General features: G+C 38.1%; 1 protein-coding gene across 2 annotated transcripts in view; it reads left to right on the top strand.

Moving 5' to 3' along the window:
- Positions 1–15,965, top strand: part of LOC127960091 (gamma-aminobutyric acid receptor subunit beta-3-like) — a 69,111-nt gene extending 53,146 nt beyond the window's left edge. For both annotated transcript variants that reach the window (XM_052559640.1, XM_052559641.1), the window contains 4 exons: positions 2,842–2,994; positions 11,038–11,282; positions 12,055–12,135; positions 13,888–15,965. In XM_052559640.1, coding sequence (XP_052415600.1) covers positions 2,842–2,994; positions 11,038–11,282; positions 12,055–12,135; positions 13,888–14,235 — 827 coding nt within the window. In that variant the 3' untranslated portion in view covers positions 14,236–15,965. The remainder of the gene's footprint in view (positions 1–2,841; positions 2,995–11,037; positions 11,283–12,054; positions 12,136–13,887) is intronic.
- Positions 15,966–18,771: the final 2,806 nt, after the last annotated feature.

Raw genomic sequence — 18,771 nt, 5'->3', positions numbered from 1 at the left:
GCGTTTCCTCTGGATGTCCTCAAGAGCAGGAAGTGGTGTCCCTGTGATGCGCTGGGCAGTTTTCACCACCCTCTGCAGTGCCTTGCGGTCAGCCACTGAGCAGTTCCCATACCAGACTGTGATGCAACTGGTCAGGATGCTCTCGATCGTACACCGGTAGAAGTTCACCAGGATGGATGAAGACAGCTGGTTCTTCTTCAGTGTCCTGAGGAAGAAAAGGCGCTGGTGAGCCTTCTTGACCAGGCTGGAGGTGTTTGTGGCCCAGGACAGTTCCTCCGAGATGGTGGTTCCCAGGAACTTGAAGCTGGAAACACGTTCTACAGCCAGCCCGTTAATGTGGATGGGGTCATGCGTGCTTCCATTCTTCTTCCTGAAGTCCACAATGAGCTCCTTGGTCTTATTGGTGTTAAGGAGCAGGTTATTGTCAGCGCACCATGTGGCCAGGTGCTGTACCTCTTCCCTGTAGGCAGTCTCATCGTTGTCACTGATGAGGCCAATCACCGTGGTGTCATCTGCAAACTTAATGATGGAGTTGGATCCATGCACAGGCTTGCAGTCGTGGGTGTAAAGGGAGTAGAGGAATGGGCTCAGCACACAGCCCTGTGGTACGCCAGTATTAAGTGTGATGGTGGTGGAGTGGGTGTGACCTGACCGAACATGCTGAGGCCTGTTGGTCAGAAAGTCCATAATCCAGTTGCAGAGGGAGGTGTTAATGTCCAGGTCTCCAAGTTTTGTGGTCAGCTTGGAGGGAATGACGGTGTTAAATGCTGAACTGAAGTCAACAAACAACATCCTAACATACGTGTTGTTATTGTCCAGGTGTGTGAGTGAAGAGTGCAGCACTGTGCATACTGCATCCTCTGTGCTCCTATTTCTGCGGTAGGCAAATTGGTGTGGGTCCAGTGTGGGTGGGAGGCAGTCTTTGAGGTGTGCTAGGACCAGTCGCTCGAAGCACTTCATAATGATGGGTGTGAGTGCTACGGGGCGATAGTCATTCAGGCACGTTTGGGAGGTGTGTTTCGGTACTGGCACAATGGATGTGGACTTAAAACATGTTGGCACAGTTGCTTGGGTGAGGGACAGGTTGAAAATGTCTGTGAAGACCCCTGCAAGCTGCTCTGCACATGCCCTAAGCACACGTCCAGGAATGCCATCCGGGCCAGCAGCCTTGCGTGCGTTGATCCGGCTCAGTGCAGTGTGGACATCTGAGGGGGTGAGTTTAAGGGGTTGGTGGTCTGCTGAGGGTGAGATTTTGGTGGCCGTCTCCTTGCTGTCGCTGTTGAAGCGAGCATAAAAGTCATTTAGCTCGTTAAGGAAGGAGACGTCCGTGACTGTTGGTGTGGAGTTGCTTGACTTGTAGTCACTGATGATCTGGATGCCCTGCCACATGCGTCGGGGGTCAGAGTTGGAAAAGTGTTCCTCTACCTTCAGCTTGTAGCAGTACTTGGCCTTTTTGATGCCCCTTTTCAGGTTATTCAGGTTATTATAAGGCATAAAGTGTTTATATTCATTAATGTTCTTTGGATTAATGAGTTGAACAGGGTTAAAAAATTTACCTTTAACCCCGTAAACCCCTAACCCTAAAGGTGACATTAGTGAAATTTCTATTGGCTTTTGTCAATAGTGTCAACACTGTAGCAACATTTCTAATCACAGTTCACACAGAAGTCACTTTCAAACAAAGCAGCTTTCTGCAAGCTTTTATATGAGGGTTTTATATGACATGAGGGTGAGTAATTAATGACAGAATTTATGGGTGAACTGTCCCAGAAATCTCTTGACAAGCGCAATTTCCAAGTCTGTCTTGGGTCCTGGGCCAAAAATGTCACCTTATGCAACAAAAGTACTCAAAATTTGAGCAAGGAGTTTTCTGTTGTTGTTGATGTTGTTGTTGATTGTAATTTCTTTTTTCTTTTTTTTTCTTTTTTTTTTGAGTAACAGTTAGTTTGTGTTTCTATGAATCGATCTGACATTTCACTGTTCGAAGAATGAATCAAATTGATACATAAAAGTGTTTGACATAATATGACAGTACATTAGACATGTACTTAGAATTAATTTACCCTCATAAAAATAAAAATGCAAATTAGGCTAATCATTATCATAGGATTCACCATTTCACTATTCGAAGCATGAATAAAAATGTTTAAAAAAAAGTGTTTGACATAAAATGACAGTACGTTAGAAATCTAGTGACAATAAATTTGCCCTCATAAAAATAAACTGAAAATTAGGATGAATTACATGGGCTAAATATTTCTCTTAAATAGAAAAGTGAATTTCTGAATTTCAGTGTTGACATTTCTATTTCAAAGAGGAAGTTTGGAGAGGATAGTAATCTGCAGTAGTAGAATTTGATTGAAAAATCTCTGTAGTGCTCATTGAGTAAGTTTTTGGTCCAAATTCCTGTGCATTTTAAATTTGTATATTCTTTTTAAACTCTTAAGTGTTCTATCGAATAAATGGTTTGAAAACTAATAGACATGGACTACAAGCAATAAAAGGCTAGTTTTGATTTCATAGGGGGCTTTAACATTTAATGTTTACTTACTATTTTATTCGCTTTTCTTGTCTCCTTTCACACTGTGGTGTTTGTGCTCAAGGCTAAACTACAACAAATCACAGATTTTTTTTTTTTTGGTCCACGCTTGCCAGTTGCCATAGCAACAAAAGCTACCCATGCTGCCAGTGCTACTGATGCAAAATGTAAAGAATTTCTCCAAAGCCTCAAATACCTGTCTTTTTCCTCTCTCTTGTCTCCCTGTTTACTTCTTTTCCTTGCAGTCTTTGCTTCTCTTTCTCTTTCATATTCTGTAACTATCTTTCTTATCTCTTTAACAGGTGCCTATCCGCGACTGTCTTTGAGCTTCAAGCTAAAAAGAAACATCGGCTACTTCATCCTGCAGACCTACATGCCCTCAATCCTGATCACCATCCTGTCCTGGGTCTCCTTCTGGATCAACTATGATGCCTCAGCAGCCAGAGTGGCATTAGGTATGCTATTTATTCATTAGGATGTCCTGTATACAGCTGACGGGGTGTATGTCATCTGTCGTTTCCGCTGTGGAAGTGCATGCTTTATTTAACACTGCATTGTTGGATGTTCCAATAACTAGAATGCCAACATTCGGTATTCTGTTTGAATTGCAACTTTTTCTGAACGCAAGCCAGATCTCCTCAGAGTCTTCACCCTCCCTTTGGTTTACTTTTTCTTGGATCTTGCCTTCAGACAAACACCAACACACACACATACACTCAGACACATACACAGACAGATATTGTAGGGGCGCATGCATCATTTACCACGGAACCGGGTAGAACCCAGTTAGCCACAAACCCGTTGCTTTTGACACACTATAGCGACTGCTCGCAGAGAGAGAGACTGTTCTCAGTGTGTCTTTGCTCTGAGGTTGTTATTCCAGAATGATGAGTTTGCCCAAAAGGCTACAGAACCTCTCCAGCTGCAGTGAGTAGCAGGATACAAAAGCTCTGTTTTATAAACCCAGCATGAACAGCCTTTTAAGGCACACTCCCATTGTGAAGGGGGTTCCAAATGCTGCCTAAATACTAAGGAAGGGAATACTATATACATTTATATAGTATGTAATATTTGTGTGTGTCATGTATTTTTACACAAGGAGTGCAACAATGAAAACAATTTTAGTCATAAATTGCTAGAAAATTTGACAGTTCCAAAGAAATTCCTAGATAAATTTAAATGTTTTCTTAAAACATGCTAAAATAATTTTGCTTAAGTAATTTTTTTACAATGCATATGTAAGGCTAACTTAATACATTCTTCAATAGAGAGACTGTTCACAAAAACAGTGTTGCATCTCAGCAACAAGCTACTTTTTAAAATCCAGATTTGCTGCCAAGCGAACTGAGAAAATTAATATTGGCTACATTTTTAAATACCTAAACTGAACACTGTTTAAAATCTGTTTCCTTTCAGTGTTTTAGTTTATTTAGAATTTTTTATTGACCCATTTAAAAATGCTTGTGTGACATTTTTACATTACTTTTGCACTGAAACACAAAATAATATTGTAATACTTATTATAATGTAGTAATATCCCATTTCATATGTTAAATTGTGTACACACCATTTAAAAGATTGGGCTTAGTAAATTTTTTTTTAAGAATTTTAAGAAAATAATACTTCATTCACTTATTTTATACACAAAGCTACTGTGTAGTTGAACTGGTTTAAATTATGAGCAGCTTGTTTCATTTCAGTCAGGATGCTGCCTAGGAGGCGCCTGCCTATTTAGACAGTTGACAGCAAGGTAGCTTTCTTGGTTGTGAAACAGAGCTACTGCAAGCGGCTTTTAAACTAAATTTCAGTCTCACTGCCTCCAGCCTAATCACTGCCTTTGTGGACACCAAACTCGAGCGTATGAATTCAGATTTACACAAGCTTCTGCTGAAGAGACTTCAGTGCATGAACATTATTATCTTCTGGGCATTTTTAAATCTCAGAGATAGATCACAGAGCGCTGTACAATATTTTTTTTAATCACATGTTTAATGTGTGCGAGAGTGTGTTTGTTCATGCACCCAGGTGCGGCTCTTTGAGATGGATGTGATATGTTGGATATGGGCCTTCTTTAGGGAAATTGTCCTCATTAACCACGTTAAGCGAAGAAATGAGAACACTTTACACTGGGAGGAAGGAGTCTCCTGGGTCCCCCACACATATACCACCCATCTCACCTGCCTTTATGCATCATTACAAGGCCCCCAACCCCCGTCTATCTATTCTCTCACTCTTTCTCTATTCCTCTTTTTCTTTGTCTTTTTCTGCTGTCCTCCCACAGCCAGGCAGCCAAATGAAAACAAAGGGATCAATGCAGCTAGAAAACAATTACATTTAACTTCCATTTCAATCCCAAGGCATGCTGCAGCACAGATGAATCTCTGCCTTAAATGTCTCTGTCTCGTGCCTCCCACTGCTCGCTGACTCCGTCTATACTCTGCAGCCACATCCGGCCCAGCCCCGGCCCTGTATCTCGCACTGCATTAATGCAGCACACTTAAGGACTTGATTCATTTCAGCAAGAAACAAACATATCGAATGATGTATAGGATGGTGATGCCTTCCGATTGTTTTGCTGACGTCCTCAGTCATGTAGATTTTCAGAAGAGAATATTATACGATCTTAAGACTGGCTAATGATTAAAGCAGAGCATTTTTAAGTTGTATTTGTAGTCCAGCACTGCATGTGAAATATTGGAAGAATGAAACTGAAATTAATAGAATGTTTTTTATCATGTTCCTAGTGTCATTAAAATTACCAATTGCCAAATATCTTTCAGAAAGATTTTGTGCATTAGATCAACCGATTTATTCCAACAGATTAGACTCAATGAACAATTAATTAATGAGTTGCTGCTTCTTCCAGGACAGATGTCAATACTTTCAGTGAATATTGTATTATTTTGTTCTGTTCTTGACACAACGCTTCATTAACACCTATTTAACCAGGCAAGTAACTAAATTCAACATGGGACGGATAATTTGGACCACTTTTATAATAAATTCATTGTACTTTTTGTCATTTTGTAAACTGACCATCTTCCCTTTCACCATATTGGTGGCCTTCAAAAATGTGCCTTTTGTTTTGGACAGTAGTACAGGTTTGGAATTACATAAATGTTAGTAATATAAATACAAAGTTTTTCTTTTTGGGAGAACTATTTCTTTAAAGGAACTTTAACTAAACGCATCTGTTCGAAGTGCCTAAAAACAATCCGAAATAGATCTTGAGTGCTTGCCGATGTTGTGCATTTCACTTTCAAAAGTCAAAAGAATGACATCACACATTATTCACTGCAGACAGGTCTGTGTGAAGGTAGATGTTTGCTCTGGTTAGGTAACTCCTATAAGCTGAACTCTGTGCAGAGCTGAGTTTGATCCTCCCTTGTTGTGACCTGGTCATGCACAAATCAATGCAGTGTGCTCCACGTACAGCCCTCTTCTTCACACCAGAATAATGCTTTTGAGTTTATGTAAGCTAGGACAGGCATCCATCTGCCCACACATGTCCTCTCTCACTCTGGGGACTCAGGCCTTTACAGTGAACGCACTGTGGGAGTGAAGTGCCGACCATTATCTTTGGTCTCTGGTTGTTAAATTGTATTCTACATTCTAATATTCAACTCCAGTAATAAAGCTTGTGAATAAAAGGTCTGAGAGGTTAGACATGCTAATTTTAGGTGACTATTTTGTGCAGTTCTGTGACATCTCACCTTTTTCTAGAACATTGGATGGTGGTATGTAAAGTTAATTATTTGCGATTACATAAATTTATGACAGATGATTAATTGATTCTAAAGACCAGTGATTCTTAACCAATCAGCGACAACACTAGGGGTAAGCATTGCACGACTATAAATGAAATCAATGTGTTATAGAATAATATACATTTTATTAATAAAGTTATGGGTCAGTAGTTTTATTTTTATTTGATTTTTTGCATTCAATTACGTTGTCACGTTAATTTTTTATTTTAAGTCAATCTGAACTTTCTATTTGTCACAAAAAAAAAAAAAAAAAAAAACGATTGTGACAACGAAGACTGTAGGCTGATGAAAATGCAGTTTTGCCATTACATGAATAAGTTGCATTTTAAACTGTATTAAAATAGAAAACAGATTTTAATTTGCAATATTATGTCACAATATTACTGTTTAAGTACAGTCTTTTTATAGTTATAATATTCACCTACTTTGTAAGGCAAGAAAGCAGAACCTTATTTTATTTATTTTTTTATTGTTAAGATGAAAATGTGCATTTAGACTATATAAAGTCAGCAGACAAAACTTAATGGATCTCTTAACTTGATTCATAGAGCTAATTTATACCCAATGCAATTAAAAATTTAAATTAAAAACACTGTTAAAGAAAATGCATAATGTATGTGAACGTAAAAGATGTTCACTTCAAAATTCTGTACAAAAATCACTTTATTCAGTGGGAAAAATGTTCTCTGCAGCATTAGAGTTAACGCTAAATTATTAAAGCCATTTAAATAGTCAGGAGACCAGAGAAAATAAGAAAAGCATGTACATTCTTTTAAAATCCACTGTTTGAGATGTTCTGGGCAGTCAGAGTCTCGGTTGAAAAGTGCCTGGATTGTAATCCCAGGAATTGTGCTAAATGTAACTTTAAATGTTAATGTGATGCTGCTCACCGAGTCGAAACTAGGACATGGCTGCTTTGCAGTCAGTCGACAAGACCCTTTTCTCGTTAACGAGGTAACAGCATTCCTTAGGGAGTGTGAATCTGACGGAGACAAGGTCCCCTGTAAAGCACACTGCCCTGCACTAATTACACTTTAATTAGAGGAAAAACCCAAAGTAACGGTCTGTAACTTTAGTCCTCGAGATCTAAGCTAAGACCAGGCTTGTCATAGTCGGGATGTACACTCATCACTTCCTTGTAGTTTTGCGATGTGGTTTGGAAGTTGGCAGTTTGTTTGAGAAATTAGCTCAGCTATGATGGAGTCTTGCTGTGTTTGTTGCAAAAGAGGTCGGTCCTTTGCAGGGCAAAAGAAATATTGACAGTTTCATTTCTTGCTCCAGTCAGGCATATTCACACTGATGTCCCAGCACAGCTACAGCAGAGTCAGCAACAAACAGTGATTTGAGTGGCAGCATTAACCGTGAGACGGCGTTCGTAAAGCAGATTTATGTCTAATCTGAAAATGAGATTTGCAAAAAGGTATAGAACTACTAAATATGCAGAGCAGACGTGACACATAGGGTTGTGTTAAAGGGATAGTTCACCTAAAAATGAAAGTGCTGTCATCAGCCTCAGAGTTACTTTCTTTTACAGAACTCAAACAAATATATTTTGGTGAACATTGGGGTTCAAAAAATATCTTACTTTATTTGCATGGACTTAAAGACTTTTTTGTAACCTCAAATATGTTTTTGACATTGTTTGCACATATTTGTTTGCACCTAATCCTAACCCTTACCCTAACGTACTGTCATTGTGTTATGACAGTAAGGAAATCTCATTGGAATCAGTTACATCAAGACAAGTTACATCAAGATATTTTACAACTAGTCTCACTCTCAGACGGCACGTCCTCAGACCGCCCACAGTCTGTTCGCTGACCATCTGACTGATGCATATTGCTCACAAAACTGGAAAGCACTTTCTCAATCTGGCAAGCTCCAATCTGATTGGCCGACTTCACACAAGTCGTGGGAGTCGTTTTTTTTATAATTGTGCCTTATGAAAGTCATATTTACAAGTCACTCAGTTGATAAAAGACAGCGCACTTTTGACAATAATATAATCACTGGATTGGCCAAAGTTTGTCATGTTAGTTGCTAATAAATGCAAAAAGTTTTCTGTGAGGGGTAGGTTTAGGTGAAGGGTTGGTGTAGGGCAATAGAAAATACAGTTTGTACAGTATTCAAACCCTAGATTCCCTACAAGGATAGTCAACCAGACTGTGTGTGTCAAGTCACCCTTATTTATATAGCGCTTTAAACAAAATACATTGCGTCAAAGCAATTGAACAACATTCATTGATAAAACAGTGTGTCAGTAATGCAAAATGACAGTTAAAGGCAGTTCATCATTGAATTCAGTGATGTTATCTCTGTTCAGTTAAATAGTATCTGAGCATTCATTTGCAAGCAAGTCAACGAGATCGCTGTAGATGAAGTGACCCCAACTAAGCAAGCCAGAGGCGACAGTGGCAAGGAACCAAAACTCCATTGGTGACAGAATGGAGAAAAAAACCTTGGGAGAAACCAGGCACAGAATGGGGGCCAGTTCTCCTCTGAACAGACGAAACCAGTAGTTCAATTACAGGCTGCAGCAAAGTCAGATTGTGCAGAAGAATCATCCGTTTTTTATGCTCTTGTCCCGGTGGTCATCTGAGACAAGGTCTTTACAGGGGATCTGTATCTGGGCCTCATCTAGTTGTCCTGGTCTCCGCTGTCTTTCAGGGCAGTAGAGGTCCTTTCTAGGTGCTGATCCACCATCTGGTCTGGATACGTACTGGATCTGGTGGCTACGGTGACCTCAGAATAAGAGAGAAACAGACTAATATTAGCGTAGATGCCATTCTTCTAATGATGTAGCAAGTACATTGGGTGTTATGGGAAGTGTTCCCGGTTCCGGTTTATCTAATTAATACATCCTAAAAATCCTTTAATGGATTTGGATATTAGAAGCATATTAGTGTGTTATGTGTAAGCCAGGTTGAAGAGATGAGTCTGTAATCTAGATTTAAAACTGCAAGAGTGTGTCTGCCTCCCAAATAATGTTATGTAGGTTATTCCAGAGTTTAGGCCCCAAATAGTAAAAGGCTTTGCCGGCCACAGTTGATTTTGATATTCTAGGTATTATCAAATTGCCAGAGTTTTGAGAACGCAACAGATGTGGAGGATTATAATGTAACAAGAGCTCATTCAAATACTGAGGCTCTTAACCATTCAGGGCTTTATAAATAATAAGCAGTATTTATATGTGTGTGTGTGTGTGTGTGTGTGTACCTACTTAACCATATTTTCACAAATTTGCACCCAAAAGTGAGCTAAAACTGTCAAAATCCTCCCTTTAGGGATGTCCTCATTTGTAAAACTAGTATAAAAATAAACTAAACAAAGGCTTTTTTTTTATTGTAAAAATTCATAAAGTTTTCTGCAAGGGGTAGGTCTAGGTGTAGGGTTGGTGTAGGGTGATAGAAAATACAGTTTGTACAGTATACAAACCATTATGCTTATGGAATGTCCCCTTTTAGATAGCTAAGTAAGGAGGACACAACCCATGTCCCCATTTTTCAAAACGCTTTATAACCATACAGAAGGCGTTTTTTTTTTTTTTTTTTGATAAAGTAAAAATACACAAAGTCTCCTGTGAGGGTTAGGTGTAGGGCCATAGAATATACAGTTTGTAAAGTATAAAAACCATTACGCCTATGGGATGTCCCAACTTTTCACAAAAACAAACGTGTGTGTGTGTGTGTTAGTACATATCCAAGTGGGTGTCTGAGCAGTTGGAGTATTGCTCCTCTTTGAACTCACAGTGATACTGACTCAGGTTTGACTCACACAATAAACAGAATAGAGTATCACAGCATAGAATCGATAAAATACATTGAAAATAGAAAAAAGCTATTGACTTTTCTATTTATATAATATAATCTATTATATAAGACATTCTATTAAATATGAACAGCGTTTGGGAAAGCTTTGGGAAAAGGGAAGAAGACACTCAAGGAAAAAAACAACAACAACAGCAGTGCTGGGCTGTTCTCTTCAGCTGTGGCCAAGCTGATCAGTCATGCTGTTTTATACCCTGTATGTTACTCTCAATTTCTCAGATCTGGCCTCGGTACAAATGAATCCAATATAATCAACTAATTAGGTCAGGGCTCACATAATGCATAATATACAAAAGGGTGCAGTGTTGTGGCTTTGTAGTGGCAATTAGAGGTTGGGAAACTGTCAGTTAAGGGATAAAACAGCATTTTATTTGGTATTGCAATCAATTATGAAGTTAACCAGGCTTCTGCCATCATAAGTGGATTATTCATAGCTAGATTTGACAGTGTTGTGGTTGTGTAATTCCATTTACTTAGCAGGGCTCGGATCTAGCATTTTAAACATTGTGACAGCACTCAGTCTGTTGCACCCATTCTCAGAGTCCAGATTCATGGTAGGCGTTGGAACAGAGGTGTCAAACGAGAGCGCTTTCATCCCTGGCTGAGTCCTTCAAAATTTAGTGTCAATAAGCTTGTACTTTCAAATTAGTTACACTTGGTTGTACTGAATACTGACTGTGTAAACCTTAGTTTACATGTACTTCATAGCCCATAGTTTGCAATGGTTAGCTCACTTGTAAATAAAAATTCTGTCAGTACTTCCTAAACTTTGTGGTGTTTCTAACTCGTATGCTGTTATTTTTTTCAGCAACATTATCCAAAAAAATTTTTTATCTTTTTTTTTTTTTGCTGAACTATTACATTCATTTTGATATTATTAATCAATGTTTTTTTCCCCATACAGGTATTACCACTGTGCTGACTATGACCACCATCAACACCCACCTGAGAGAAACACTTCCCAAGATCCCCTATGTCAAAGCCATAGACATGTATTTGATGGGCTGCTTCGTCTTTGTGTTCTTGGCACTGCTGGAATATGCTTTTGTCAACTACATTTTCTTTGGACGAGGGCCTCAGATGCAGAAAAAGTTGGCTGAGAAAGCTGAGAAAGCCAATAACGACCGCAACAAGTACGACGGCAACAAGGTAAAAGTCATTATTATCTATTGCAATGCCAGTTTGGAGAATGACTTTATTGTGTGCTAAACAATTGAGCTTGAGCATGTTAGATTTTTTTGGTAAAAGTTTGTTTTATGATAGCTCTGGGGGATATGATACAATAGGATGAGCGAAGAAGAGGAAAAAACACAAATGTGAAGTTTCTAAGTAATGGAGTTTATAAAAATGTTGCAATAAAAGAACATTGGAACTGTACTGTTCTTCAGAATTAAAGTGATAGTTCTCCCAAAAATGAAAATTCTGTCATCATGTACTCACCACAGTTGGTGGTTGCCATTGACTTCCATAGTAGAAAAAAAAAATGGAAAAATTAATAGAAATAAATATTTGAAGCCTTCAAAATGCTTTGGACAATTTGTGGTAGTACTGTACAACACTGCTCTATAACTGGTCAAATTAAATATAAACCATGAACCAAAAACATGTCCTAACCAGACATGATGTGACGCATTACAGGATTCTGTTTTAGAAATGGTTTCTATTTCTGCAATGTCAAGGCTGGAAGAACAACATACAGACAATCTCAAGTGCTTTATTTAATGTTAAAAAGTATCAAAAAATAACTTTGACTGTCATTTTTTTAATTGAAGGCCACTGTCATTTGCATGCAAATAGTTATGCACCAACAACATCTCGGAATGTGTCATTTTTTCTTTTAATCACATGACAAATTCCAGACTCAAATATTTGAGGTTAAAGCAGATGAAGAACAAACGCTTGTTTGTGTTTTTCTGACCAGTCTGTTCAGGAGGGAGGCAACTGCAAGCCATCATCTGTTAAACAGTCCAATCAGGTACAAGGCCACCGTCACTCGCGAGGGGTGAGTGTGTGTATTGCTGACTGTTTTGTCAACAATGCTTCCTTCTGAAATCCTCCTAGCAACAGTTTTCCCCTTATTTACTGCATAGCAGTGTTTGATCTCACAGCAAGGACAATTAGGTGTATTAAAAGTTCCCATATTGGTACAGGACTTGAGTATTCAGTGGTTTGAATCACTTGGTAGAGGATAGTCAGATTAAATATAGACCTGTCTTCTTACTTTATACCTAAAATCTTAAATTTGAACTTAAATGTATTTTTGTACTATTCTATCATATCAATTTGGGATTTTATCTTACTTTGAATTTTGCTATTTTAGTTCATGTAATGCCACTTCATTTCAACATTAGATTTTTTGGTCATTGCTTCAAATCCAGTGTAATTCTGGGTCCTGATTCAAAAGTTATTTTGTGCCATCTTGCTTTTGTGTCTTTGTTTTTCTTCCTTGTTCACACGTAATGGTGTAATTTCTGCTCTAGTTGAAAGTTCAGCAAGAACCAGAAGTCCACTTGTGGTATTATTCATTTATTTGAACATTCTGGTTCAGTGCACATCATCTCAGCTCAATGATATACTATACTCTTTTGCTGTTCTCTCATTCACCCCATCACAAACACTGTTCATGATTACAACATGTGCTTGAGCTATAATAGGATTTTTGCAAAAATGTATTTCTGAATTATTTATTACTTCAGAGACTCTGAGGTTACAGTAAATAAACAATTAACCTCACAGAGGCACCTCCTCTTGTGAAATAACCTGAACTTCTTTTTCAGTAAAATGGTTCTATCAGTTACTTACTAGATAGAACAAATTACATTTTTTCCCCTTGTTTCATTCTGTTATTTGAATTAATCCACATTATTTGTGTTCTGTGTGCGCACCATATAATAAACAAACTTATTTTTTATTGATTACATAAGATTATGACAAATATAAATAGTTTTTAGGGCCCCTACATTGTCTGGGTTAACCTACATCTAATGGATGAAAACTTCTACATTCTAATATGATCCTCGTGAGGTTACCAACTGACACAACTTGCTCTTTTTTTTTTCAGTAGTCCCGATTCAGATCATTAACAAAACAGCCATTTATAACCTAAATATGATTTGAGATTACAATTGTACAACCTAATTGTACTGAATATTACACTTTGAAATTGTGGCTTGTTAAGAATGTCTCATTATCATATTGTTTCTAGAATGATGCATTAGCGTTACGATGTTTGATTGTAAAATGAGTGTTGTTCAGTTCTGTATGCTATACTCTAGAGCCCAGCACTTCAGCAGTAATTCATGTCTGGGGCATGTGACTATGGCAGTGCTTATATCATACACATATACCATTATTATTTTTCCTTGTGAGGATTCCATGTAGTGGTTACATAATGAACTGTATTCAAATGACAAGACTGTGATCAAATATGGCTATATAAATAAATAGTTTTCTTTTACTTTTGTGCAAAGAACACACCTCTATTGTAACTTTTCTAACTAACCACTCTTTATTCTTCAAATACCCGCTTCCTATTCCATTAGAAAAAAATGATGCTTGCTTTGATAATGTCTTTTTAGGACTTTAAAGACCAACTTCCTTTTAATGTGATTGCTTGTTCTTTTCAATTTATTTAACCCCTTTAAAGCCTGACAAGTATTGATCATGGCCTTAGAAATTTGCGTACCAAATATAATACAGTAGGATTTATGGATTTAAAGGAAAACATGGTAACCAGGATTGTCTCTGCTTTCAGGTGGATTCCCAGGGAAATATCCTTCTGACCACTCTGGAGATCCACAATGAGGTGGCCGGGAACGAGATCACCACCAGCGTCAGCGAGGCTCATAACTCCACTTCAATGGTGTTCGATAACTCAGGGATCCAGTATCGTAAACAGAGCGCAGCACGGCCAGAGGGCCGCCACGGCATGGACAGGAACACACAGTCCAAGAAACCGCGGCTACGCAGACGTTCCTCCCAGCTCAAAATCAAAATCCCTGACCTCACAGACGTGAACGCCATCGATCGATGGTCACGGATAATATTTCCCTCAGCTTTCTCTCTTTTCAACTTGATCTACTGGCTGTATTACGTGAATTAGGCCTGAGATGTCAATGGGTTTTTTTTGCCCCTTCACAATTTTTTCATGTTGCCAAGTGGAAAATAGAGACTTTTTGTTTCGCTCTGACGTACTTTTAAGGGACGTACTTGCGCGCTATATATATATATCAAGGTTTTTCTAAAATTTAACCTTTGCAATGTTGTGAAGGCTTCAGAAGGAATGCTACACACACCAAAACCCATTCTTATATACAGTACATATGTACTCAAACATACCCATTCACACATGCACAAAATCAGTTTTCTGAAAACCATCTCTGTACATACATGTTGCAATTTTTTGAAGCCACAGGACTTCCGCATGATGCACTCAGAACTGTTTTTAATTTGTACATGTTGCTGTGTTACTCTTGATTGAAAGATGCTACGGTAATTGCAAATGTTTCATGCCAATAAAGCGCAGGAGATTAATATTGATAGAAGATTATATAGATGTGAAAATGGAATATAACAAGGGTTGTAGGTCAAATCATGTCTTCAGTTTCAAAGCTTGCTACATAAACATCAGCTGCACTAAACGTTGCTGTTATGATCTTATTTAGACAAAGTTTGTATATAATCATGTTATGATATGCTTTTGGAACATGATTTCCATCCGCCTTGGGTTGATATGATTATACACCACTTTTTGCAATCATGTAAAGTGCTTCAGTACATGTAAGATAAGATAATAATTGTACACTTATCTCATTCCAAGGATATCAAAAGGAAGAAAAAGAACAAATGTGAAGTATTTAAATCAGGGCCTGCAAAGGATTTCCACGATGCCATTCTGAACATCAAGCATAAGTAGACAAACAATCCTGAGATTGTGTTTTGCATTTTGTTAGTAGATGTGTAGCATAACTGTATGATTTTCAAGTGAGAGGTTTGGGTGTTTTATTCCCCTCCATTTTTTAAAAGAATGCCTGAGTCATTTCAAATATCATTGTGGGCCTTATGTAAACATCGTATGGCCCATGCATAACACATCCTTTCATTTCCTTCCCTTCCAGTGAGGGTTATTTTCGTCAAAGGTAAATGGAAAATCTCGTAATGCATTCGAGGGAATTCTACGTTGGCTTCAAAACAAAACTTGTCTCAGGTTCTCGTCCAATATGAAAATGACCCAATTTTTTTCTGATGGTCAGTATTCACATCATATATATTGTGATTAATTTGTATTATATCCTTGTGTACAGCAACAATGATTACATAGATTTAGACAGCATGATATTGTTTGCATTTAGAGATTCTACACAGATAAATGATTTTGTTTTGGGAGATTTCTTTACTACCGGTCATATGCACTTACTCTGTTTCAGGGGCTGAAAACTGCTGTCTGGTTGAGAGTAATGTTGTATACTCATGCTTGCAAATCATCAAAATATAATTATAAATCTCTTCAAAATATCCTGTGTGTGCTGTTAATGTCATTTTAACAGGTTGCTTTGCAGTAGCATTGTGTCAGTAGATGCTCATTAATTCTTTTATTACTTTTCTTCCCTCTTCTATTGTATGTTGTAAATATATAACCCACAATCCACTCATGTGACCCATTTCTTTCTTCCCTCCCCCCACCCAATATTTATTTCTGAGGTTTTATTCTGTACAGTCAACCCCACAAATGACTAGATCTCTATTTATGAAATGTGTGTAAATGATTAGATAAATGAGGGCTGAATGTCCTGAGGACATTATGAGAAAATGGAATAAACTTTACTCTTTCAAGTAATTGGTTTTGCCTTATTTCAAATTCTGATGAGGTGTTTTTAATATATTTTAATTGTTGTCATTATCAACATCGTTACGGATTCAATTATGCTTACCTCCTCACTATCATTTTAAGTGGGACATGTATTTATGAGTCCAAGTACTGGCAAGAGGAATGCTTTAAAAATGAAATAAATAAAAATATCAAAGTAACTGACGAGCTTTTGACATTGGAAGGACTTTCCTGAGGTAAACGTATGGACAAATTTTGCAGTGGTTTTATTGACGTTTTGGGAGGTTAGGCAAGAGATGTAGATTTTAAATAAGTTGTACTGTAGCTTTCAACACCATTTAATGTTCATTTAAGCTTTGTCTTTCTGCGTTATATATTAAGCAATTTAGCACTCCACAATGACATTTATTGTTTGTTTCATTCAATTATTGATGCCAATGATGCATCTAATTTTTATCGTTGTTTTATTTAGCTTATAATCGTGTTTCTCGACATACAGTTCATGATTTCAAATGATAGACCGTGTTACATTTGGTTATACACTCACCTGAAGGATTATTAGGAACACCTATTCAATTTCTCATTAATGCAATTATCTAATCAACCAATCACATGGCAGTTGCTTCAATGCATTTAGGGGTGTGGTCCTGGTCAAGACAATCTCCTGAACTCCAAACTGAATGTCAGAATGGGAAAGAAAGGTGATTTAAGCAATCCTGAGCATGGCATGGTTGTTGGTGCCAGACGGGCTGGTCAGAGGAGAATGGGTCGACTGATTCAAGCTGATAGAAGAGCAACTTTGACTGAAATAACCAACTGAGGTACGCAGCAAAACATTTGTGAAGCCACAACACACACAACCTTGAGGCGGATGGGCTACAACAGCAGAAGACCCCACCGGGTACCACTCATCTCCACTACAAATAGGAAAAAGAGGCTACAATTTGCACAAGCTCACCAAAATTGGACAGTTGAAGACTGGAAAAATGTTGCCTGGTCTGATGAGTCTCGATTTCTGTTGAGACATTCAGATGGTAGAGTCAGAATTTGGCATAAACAGAATAAGAACATGGATCTATCATGCCTTGTTACCCCATGCAGGCTTGTGGTGGTTTCTTGGCACACTTTAGGCCCCTTAGTGCCAATTGGGCATTGTTTAAATGCCACGGCCTACCTGAGCATTGTTTCTGACCATGTCCATCCCTTTATGACCACCATGTACCCATCCTCTGATGGCTACTTCCTGCAGGATATTGCACCATGTCACAAAGCTCAAATAATTTCAAATTGGTTTCTTGAACATGACAATGAGTCCACTGTACTAAAATGGCCCCCACAGTCACCAGATCTCAACCCAATAGAGCATCTTTGGGATGTGGTGGAATGAGAGCTTCGTGCCCTGGATGTGCATCCCACAAATCTCCATCAACTGCAAGATGTTATCCTATCAATATGGGCCAACATTTCTAAAGAATGCTTTCAGCACCTTGTTGAATCAATGCCACGTAGAATTAAGGCAGTTCTGAAGCTGAAAGGGGGTCAAACACAGTATTAGTATGGCATTCCTAATAATCCTTTAGGTAAGTGTATATCGATATCATTAAAATAGGCTACTTCCTCCTGTTCTCCTAATTAATACACAGTGGCAGAAACATATAAATCAATTGTAGGTTGATTTCTCGATTTCTCTTGCATCACGTAAATAAACACTGTGGCACTTTCAAAATATTTCTGTTGTTTGAGCAGCCTGTCCACCCAACACATACTGTTCTCTCAACCAATGGCGTGAGTTTGTGGACGTACCATCTGTTTGACTGACCAATGGGAAACAGGATGTGTTCTGTGTTTATTTTTCGTTTCATAAATTTTCTGTTACCCTGATGAGCCCAGCCTGTGAGAAGGCTATTTATTTATTTATTTAACAGCTTTATCGAGTGTTTTGAGAGGGAAGACAAGAAAAAACTTGCATCAGGTTTGCAAATCCTGAGCACAACACTCCATTATGCATTCAATTTGATAATAATTCACAGGCAGTATGAGGGAAATAATAACTCTCAATACAAACTCCAGCTTGTTGAGTTTGAACAGCGTTGGGAATGAATACAATATCTGACACTATAATAACAGAAACTAGGGTGAAATTTAGAAAATCTGAAAGGAGGCCGTTTTTTGAGAACATATCCTAATGCCAATAAAACCATCAAACTCCAACCTGCATTTCTGAAGGAAAATGACTAGCCCACCCCCATCTGCAGTGCTTCTTCCTAAAGCAAGCTGAGTTAAACATAAAGAGTTAGACATCATAAACATGACTAATGTCACTGGCACATGTGACTGCTATCATTTAATATATGCATTAATCAGTGGCCATGTTGAAACTGCTGTGCTGCTCAGATAATATCTTGCCAATGTACAGTAGCTGAACAGGTTCTCTGAACAAAAGTGATTCATCAGTTTACCATCATTCATCTGAAGGACACTGTATGTCACGAGGAAAGCACTAGGTTGATACTAATGTTTCACGATTGTTTTACTGTTTAGCCTACTGTACACTCTGCTAACTTGCAATTCACATGACTCATCTGTGTACAAAAGCCTCAAATCCAAGTTAGTTCCAAGTTGGACTTACTTTAGTTTATATTATTTGTCCCATTCACCTGTGGCATGTAGCCTACACTGAAAAATAAAGGTTCTTTGTGTCATCTCTATACAATACCAATACACAATAAAGTTATGTTTATAAGCTCACTTAATGTCCGGGCACTTTAAATGCTTGAGCTCTTTAAAGCAGGATGGATTCTGATTGGCTGT

The sequence above is a fragment of the Carassius gibelio genome, chromosome B6, assembly GCF_023724105.1.
Source record: "Carassius gibelio isolate Cgi1373 ecotype wild population from Czech Republic chromosome B6, carGib1.2-hapl.c, whole genome shotgun sequence".
NCBI classification, from domain to species: domain Eukaryota; kingdom Metazoa; phylum Chordata; class Actinopteri; order Cypriniformes; family Cyprinidae; genus Carassius; species Carassius gibelio.
Note: the sequence above shows the minus strand (reverse complement) of the source record. Positions and strands in the feature narration are given on the sequence as shown.